At 34.8% G+C, this 8,795-nt stretch overlaps 1 protein-coding gene across 1 annotated transcript; it reads left to right on the top strand.

The window, feature by feature from the left end:
* The first annotated feature begins 2,954 nt into the window (after nucleotides 1–2,954).
* On the top strand, nucleotides 2,955–4,858 carry LOC118055526 (heat stress transcription factor B-4). The gene is made up of 2 exons (XM_035067445.2): nucleotides 2,955–3,536; nucleotides 4,037–4,858. The coding sequence occupies exons 1-2, from the start codon at nucleotides 3,288–3,290 to the stop codon at nucleotides 4,595–4,597; spliced, it is 810 nt and encodes a 269-aa protein (XP_034923336.1). The 5' UTR covers nucleotides 2,955–3,287; the 3' UTR covers nucleotides 4,598–4,858.
* Nucleotides 4,859–8,795: the final 3,937 nt, after the last annotated feature.

Raw genomic sequence — 8,795 nt, forward strand, 5'->3', positions numbered from 1 at the left:
AAAGACCACACTAAAAAAATTTTAAAAATTTAGCGTTTTAATATAGAAGTAATATCACTTTGAAGTTTTCACCTACTCGCTTTCTATTAGGTATCGCAGAAGCCTTAATTAATTGTTGTATACACATGCTTTTCAGAGACATACTGATGGATAAAAAAAATCTGAAAGATAACTTCATTTGACACCGAAATACGATGGTTCTTTTTCCCATCACCTTTTCACTACAATCAATGAAATTTCTAATGCTTTGACGGAGCTTGACCCATGTTGCTGTCTTTCCACCGGTGAAAAGAAGACGATGTTCCTTCCCCTCTAAAGCATTTTTTGTCTTTCAAGCCACCTATTACCAAAGAGTATCTTTTGCACCTTTATCTTTTTCACTAAAATCAAAAGGCTTCATAAATATGCCATTATTGCTTCTCATTGCTCTATCGGATTTCTCAAGCATCTTCATGCTTGCTTTCACTACGATATAAAACTTCAAAGATAAACTTGATGAATATGCTACCTCAAATTTTGGATTCATGGGATCCACTCTTATCCTTGAAGATCCTTAAAGAGAGATAGAACACTGTAGCTCGACCCCTCTTTATGAGAGACAACTGCATGAGAGGTAATGATGCGAAAACCCAAGATTCAAACCTAAAGTTATTTCAAGCAATATGTGTATGCATTAATGCATGCATCATGTTCAAAAAGTTTGGCTTGGCTTAGATCATTGCATGTGCATTCTCATGATGTCACTGAGATTGATTTTGTTGCCTTATCTAAATATTAATTGGTGCATCGAATATTTACCATGAATCCCAAATATTTTCTGGGGTGAATCATGATAAATTAAGATTCAGGCGAGTAAATTCTTTTTTCAATCATGTTTTTTTTAAAAAAAAAAAATTATTTACATTAGTAATTTTCAAACAAATTGCCATCACTCATCTTACACTCTTTGAGTAAACATCATTAACATGAGTTTCTGATTTGTTTGATCTTTATTTTTCTTGTTTTGTAAGAGTTTTAGGTCTACAAAGTGTAATAAAAATTATTTTTCGTTTGAAAATATATTAAAATAATATATATATATATATACATACATATATATATATATATATTTATTTTACTTTTAATATCTATACATCAAAATATTCTAAAAACACCTACAAAATAATAATCTAAAGCTTTAAAAATAAAATATCTCAAAATTGCGGTTGGATTGCATAACATTGCTCTAAAAGGAACTTTTTGGTTCTTGAAGTTCATTGAAAGAATATATTGCACCTTGATCAATTACATGTATGGTCGTCCTTCCTTTTAGTTTTTTGCCATCCTCCCTTATCTCAGATTAATATAAACACATTTTTATATCATATCGCTAGCATGAACGCACAACGTTTTGATTTTCTTAAATAGAAGCCTCTTAATTATTTCGGGTATTTTGATTTAAAATTCGTTTTTCCAAAGGTAAAATGATTTGAATAACTTTTTAAAACAACTTTCTTCAATTTGCAAAAAATAAAAATAAAATTGAGAGATAGACGATTTTTTTTATTTTAGAACTTTTGAAAAATAATGAAAATAAAAGGTAAATATATAGAAACGCAAAATGACACTTTAATTATCTTGCGACAAGCATTTTGAAGCAAATATCGCCATGCTTCTAATGACATGGAACTATCATGCTGCTTTATCGGTTAGCCAAGTATTTCCACATTTCTTTTTCCTCTTTCAATACGAAATTTCTTAACTGAGCACTCTGTTAAAATTAGTCGTCTGATATCTTCTAAGAATCTGAAAATCTTGTTGCGTTTGCAGACATTCCCTCTGTTTCTTGACAATTCAGGATTGCTCATGGTCACATGCTATGCATTTAGATTTGCGCTGCAGTATGAGACAAAGAACTAGCTCTCTCTCTATCTCTTATGTGAAAGGGCAAATTAATTAGGTCATGGGTCACATGGAGATAGAGAAAGATCATGTGATGTAAAGCATGACATGTCCACCGCAAATTCTGAACATATTGAGAATTGGTTGTGTTAATTTGGTATAGAATCTTCTTCACTGTTCAATTCCAAGATTTGAATCTTGGAAGAGCTCCAAGGAACCAATGCTGGCTCTTCCATGGTTTCCTGTATGGAAGACCAACCTGCAAGAGCTGTTTGCGTTATATATATATATATATGAAGATGGAGGAACCATTGCATTCTTTTTCCAGGCGCATTAAATAATCGCTAGAATTGGAGCTATAATAAAAGCAACACATAAAAAGAAACTTTTCCTTCTTTCTTTTCTTATACTAAGAGAGAGAAAGGGAGGGAGGGGGAGAGAGAGAGAGAGAGAGAGATTTGAAAATTAATGTGGTAATAATTATTAGGGCACTAGGATTCTATGATGCGTGTGATTTATACAGAAAGTGAAACTCAACAGAGGAATCTTGAGTACTGAAAGGGTCTTTCTGATCTTTGTCACGTAAAGATTTACAGAGGAATTAAGCAGCTTTGTTGATGGAGAAAAAATGGGAATTAGAAAATGACATTTCATTAAACAAGCAATTTTATTTCAAAGGGAAACTAAATTATTCCTTCCACTGCAGTGATTAGTATTCACTCCTTCCCTTAAAGCATCTCAAGTCACGGGTTTGCCTTGTGATGTGCGAAGAGATGGATGAATGGATGTTCCTCGTAGCATGCATGCATATGCCATAACGTAGTCGACTTTTAGCTGTATCTGCTCTCGTGCAACATGCATGGGTTACTGTAAACATCGGATAGGGACAGATTTGTCTTTGCATGGGAAGACAGTGATTCTAAACCATCATTTGGGTGTGCCCTAATCAAAGAAAAGTTCATGAGCTGAATTAGATGCGCACACACATATATCTTCCCCGCTGATCAGTGCAATAAATAAATAAAGGATGTGATGCATCTTCCCCACCAGTACTAGCTAGTCGTACTGCAGCCAATGGAACAATCAATAGCTAATTAATTAAGGGCTCGTCGGATCTTTATAATTGTAGTAATATCTAGAAAATTCAATGCTGTAATTTACTGAAATGGTCTTATGCTTCTTGAAATTAGAAACTACAATGAGAGAGAAAGAGAGGGCATCGAGTGGCTTTATTTTAGTGGCATGGCCATATGTTTCTGTTTCATAAAGTTAGAAAATTATGATGAGAGAGAGACAGGAGCTTCTTTAAACATATTGGAATATTGAGTGTAAAAATCGTACTAGCAGAGGTCTAGCGCGCAGCAGTACATATCATTTGCTCCCTCTGGTGTGATTCATAGCTGGTAATGGCTTTTACAGTGGATAGATGTGAAGAGATGGTGTTTACTGTGGAGTCTCAGAAGGCAGTTCCTGCACCATTCTTATCAAAAACATATCAGCTGGTTGATGATCCTCTTACTGACCACATTGTGTCTTGGGGTGATGATGAAACCAGCTTTGTTGTGTGGAGACCTCCTGAGTTTTCAAGGGATCTTCTTCCCAACTATTTCAAGCACAACAACTTCTCAAGCTTCGTCAGGCAGCTCAATACCTATGTGAGTCTCTCTCTCTCTCTCTCTCTCTCGGGTAATTCAAAACGCTCTCTAGATTCTACTAGTTTATAAGCAGCAAGGTAAAAAGCTGTGCTGACTAATATGGGTTGCTTTTCCATGGAGCTTCTTGGTCTTTCCAAGTAGGGTTTCTCTCATTTTAGATAACTTGACTTCAGTTAGACCTAGACTTTTGCTCTCAAAATTAATCTCTTACAGATGGGTCTTGTTCGTTGCTATGTCTCACTTCTTTTTAAGATCTTAAGCACCATTTATGTTCTAGATATTACCGATACAAAATATTGGACATATCAATCTCAGCTAATTAACCATAAACATTCAGCCCAAGATAAAGTATACTAGCACTTTAATTAGTACATGGTAATCCGTATTAAATTACTAATTAAGCTTCTAAAATAAACGTTCCACGAAACTGATTCGATGTTCATACTAGACATTTTTTCTCTCTTGTCATTCTCTTATTCTTGTTAATTAATACTTTGCAGGGATTCAAGAAGGTAGTAGCTGACAGATGGGAGTTTGCAAATGAGCACTTCAGAAAAGGAGCAAAGCACTTGTTATCTGAGATCCACAGGAGAAAAACATCCCAACACCATCACCAGCACTACTCTGAGCAACCACCCCAATTTTTCCAACCAGAAGATGGTTTTAGTTGGATCGATCCTCCATTTCAATCTCCAAAACCAACTACTGACATCCTAACTGCACTCTCAGAAGATAATCAGCGACTAAGAAGGAAAAACTGCATGCTTTTATCAGAACTCTCCCACATGAAGAACCTCTACAATGACATTATCTACTTCATCCAAAACCATGTAAAACCAATGCCCTATGAGCAAAGGGCTTATAATGCAGCACCGAAGCTAATAGAACTGGGCTCTTCATGTCAGGATCAAACCATTTGTTCTAGCATTCACAGAGCTAAGAATGATGTTTTGGGTCAGCATTCGTTGACATTAAGTACCGAGGAATCAACTAGTCCTGTGAAGCTCTTTGGAGTCCCTCTCAGTGGCAATAAAAGGCTGCGTCCAGAAGTGATCGATTAGCGGCAACAATATCGTAGGGTCTCCATTAATTAGCCTGTACCGCAGGTTGTAGTCGTTCTCAGTAAGAGTTATCAGAAGAGTAGCTACGTACACAAGTAGCTGAAAGTTCAGTTGGAGTTAAGCTACTTGTAGCTACTTCAAAATCAGCAGCAAAAAAGAAAAAAAAAATCTTTCCATTTCCTTTTTTTGGCAAATCTGCAGCAAAATATTGGCTTCTCATTTATAGATATTTCTATAAAATAAGTAGTTAGAGTTTCTATATATATTAGCCTCGTTTTCCTTTTCTTTGTTTTACACAAAATGTTTCTTAGAAAAATATATTATGCTGTGCAGCAAGTAATGATATGAAAAGTATGATGATAGTAAAATGATAATAATATATTTTAATGATGAAATTGCGGTAATAGTAGTGGTTGTAGGGTCACCGAGAGATGGTGATGGTAGGGGTGGGGGGAATGATGATGATAAGTGGTGATGGTGGCATAAAAATAGAGTTGGTGGTAGTTGGTTGAAATTGTTGGATAATATTATGAGGAAATTATTATTAATTTGTAAAATATTTTTTAGAATTTTATAAGTTAAATTTCAATGAATAAAATAAATTTAAAGATTAATTATAAAATATTTAAGGTGAGACAATTTTCCAATACAATATCTTGTAAAAAATAAACACAAAATAAAAATTTTTTTTGGCAAAACAATCGCATCCTTAAATCCCTAATTCTTTCCTTAATCAAGTATATATATGGGGTAGATGATATTCTGAAGAAATACATATGTTTAAGAACATTAAAAAAAATACTCCATAATTTATTCTTTAAAGTATGGTTATAAGTACTGCTAATAAAGTATATACATAGACCATTGCTGCCTGAACTCATCTTCTTGGTCAATGCTCTTTTTTCACGCATATATAGTAAATTCATAAAGGCAGCTGTAAAAATTGCCTTTTACTGCTCGTTCTGTTCATTGACTGTCTTCCACCCAAACAATGCTTGTCTGTCTTCATCTCTCAGGGGAAAAAGAAATGGCCATTTCCATAAAGAAACATGAAGTGTCAGTTTCACTGTTTACTCAAAGCTTTTATTTGGAATGCTGTACCGTGCAGAACGTCTTAAAGTAAGTGAAACAAGAAAGAAATGCAGTGGAAATTAAGAAACTAGCTGGTGATTAGTAGCATATGGTCTTCTGGCCAGAGGGCACTCAATAATTCCTCTTTTAAAAGGAGATAAAAGGAATGGAAATGGAGAGTTCAGAGAATGTAAGTGGAGGATGGGAATTGGGCAATCATATCATGCTTTAAGTTTGACATTCATCATCATGCTAAAGATTTACTTTCAGTTTTTATCTGGAAAGAAGGAAAGAAACCCTAGAAATGGGTGAAAATAGTAACCCATTTAGCCATTAGCATAGGCAGAGGGGGAAAAGAGAAGAATTTTCGGTTAAAGATTGCTTTGGGATCGTTCTATAATGCGTTTCACTGTCATGCCTCGGTTTTGTTTCCCTTCTTCTTGTGCAAGCTTTTCTTTTCTTTTCTTTCCTTTTTACGTTAATGCTGTGTTCTTTTTGTCCTTGCCTCCTCCTTTTCCCGCTTTGGGTAAATGGTTATGACTATAATATGTAAGAAAAGAAATTCGGAGACCAAAGGGAGGAGATCCGAACATATATACATACAAGTTTATTCTCCGTCGAGAAGGACTTAGACTATATTCGAATTTTGGGGAACAATTGAGATACTAATTATGTTACCACTGAAAGAATTACAATATTTCTGTAATTGATTAAGAGGAACTGTGTTCTCTCAGCAATATATATATTCATTCAAAGTTTGTTATAGGACATTTATCTTCACAAGAGCTTACATACAAATGGGAATCCAAGTATAAACAAGGAAACAAAAGTTTAAACATAATGGGACTATATCTTAGTGTCTTTCGACATGCTCAGCATGTTGAGGTTTATTCTTATCAAGGTTTATCCTTATTATTATACTGAGCTTTATCTTTATCATTCCACTATAAGCTGGCAGGGAGATCTGTTACAAAAAATTTATCCCGAAAGAAGCAGAATCAATCAGTTGTATGTCTCTTAGTAAATATATCTGCAGGTTGTAGAGAGGTGGGGATGTGTTGAAGAAGGATATCTTTGTTGGCCACCTTTTCTCAGACAAAGTGGGAATCCACTTCAATGTGTTTGGATCGTGCATGAAAAATTGGATTTGAGGTAAGAGCTAAGGCACTGATGTTATCACACCACACGACTGGAGTAGAAGCAAGAGAAACCTGCAGCTCACGCAATAGCATTCACAATCAATATACCTCAGCAATAACGAGAGCTAAACACCAGTATTTAGCTTCAGTACTAGACTTGGACACTACATATTGTTTCTTAGTCGATCAAGAGATAAGATTGGATCCAACAAAAACACCATAACCATAAATGGAACGTCTGTCAACAGGATCACCAGCCCAATCAGAATCACAGTAGGCATTAATGGCAAAAGAGTCAGGTTTGTAGAAGAGTCCATAATCAAGTTTATGTTTTAAATATCGTAGCGCATGTTTGGCTGTTGTCCAATGAGCAGAGGTTAGTGCTTGCAAATGTTGACAGAGTTGATTCACAGAATATGATATGTGAAGGTGTGTGAGAGTGACATATTGTAAAGCACCTATAATATGCCTATATTCAAAGGGATCTAGAAGAATTTCACCATCAAATTTGGACAGCTTAGAGCCTGATACATAGGGAGCACGATATGGACGAATACCAATCAGTTGCACATGATTTAGAAGATCTATAATATACCTTGTTCGACGAAGATGTAAACTGGTGGAATCGCGTGTGGCCTTAATGCCTAAACAATATGTCAACTGACTGAGATCCTTCATAGCAAACTCAACTTGGAGTTGTGAGATAAGAGAGCTAACAGAATTATGATCATTAGAGATAACAAGAATATCATCCACATAGACTAATAGAAATGCATGGATGTTCTCTAGGTGATAGGTAAATAATGAAGGATCAACCTGGGAACTGTGAAAATCGAGAGCTAACAAAGCAGTGGACAAACAATTAAACCATGTGCAAGGAGCTTGTTTTAACCCGTAAATGGATTTATGAAGCTTACAGACAAAGTGGAGCTGTACTGGATCTATAAAACCTTGTAGCTGGGACATATAAACTTCCTCTTCTAACAAGCCATGAAGGAAGGCATTAGAAACATCAAGTTCCCAAATGTCTTAGAGGAAAGAAATGGTGGGAACAAGAACCATGCGAATAGTAAAAGGTTTGATGACTGGGCTGAATGTTTCAAGAAAATCAACCCTAGTCCTCTATAGATAACCGACAGCTACTAGTCTAGCCTTGTGACATTCAACACTGCCATCAGGTCATCATTTGAGTTTAAAAACTGACACGACCAAAAGATTGATGTCTTTTCCTAAGTGCAAGAGTGTTAAAGTAATAAATAACCCGGCAAGACCGAGGTCGAACCACAGAGAGGTTAATTGTATAAATTATAAATAACAAGACAACAACAACAACAACAACAATAATACTCAGTACGTGGCGTTGTTATACTTGAGAATGATCTAAAAGATCGGGTCACAGGTTTTCAGCCTATATACTGAGTTTCTGAAAAGATTAAAGAGATATATTATATAATATAAACAGAATGTAAATAATAATAATAATAATACTAATAGTAGTAGTAGTAGTAGTAGTGGTAGTAGTAGTAGTACTAATAATAAAAGAAGAAGATGAAGAAATTAATGAGAACTTTGAGATGAAAGATTAATGTAAGGATTAAACAATGATAAAAACAAATGTCAAGGTTAGAGGATCCACCAATGGTATTTCAAACAAGTATAGTATAAACTCTTATTATTCAATTGGAAACCACACACAAAGGAGGTTCCAATCGGATGATTTGTCATTAATAGCTCATTATAAATTATTAACATGATCATATTAATTATCTTATTTACATAACACCAAACTTTTAAATATTGTAAGGAATTCATGATGTTAACAACAAATCAAGTTCCTTTCATAGCCCAGGTGTAGGTAATACCATACGGTTGAGCTATGAGAGTGCCAAGCATTTGTTGTACCAAGTATTATACAACACAAATCTAGATTAACCATTTAACAAGCAAAGTATTAAAATTAATAATATAAAAAGATAAGACATGTTAAT

This window comes from Populus alba, chromosome 1 (assembly GCF_005239225.2).
Source record: "Populus alba chromosome 1, ASM523922v2, whole genome shotgun sequence".
Lineage (NCBI taxonomy): Eukaryota > Viridiplantae > Streptophyta > Magnoliopsida > Malpighiales > Salicaceae > Populus > Populus alba.

Excerpts from the sequence above, each read along its gene's own strand:
- LOC118055526 (XM_035067445.2), top strand. The coding sequence starts at position 3,288 with ATGGCTTTTACAGTGGATAGATGTGAAGAGATGGTGTTTACTGTGGAG. Across the intron at positions 3,537-4,036 it reads TCAGGCAGCTCAATACCTAT|GGATTCAAGAAGGTAGTAGC; the intron begins GTGAGTCTCTCT and ends AATACTTTGCAG.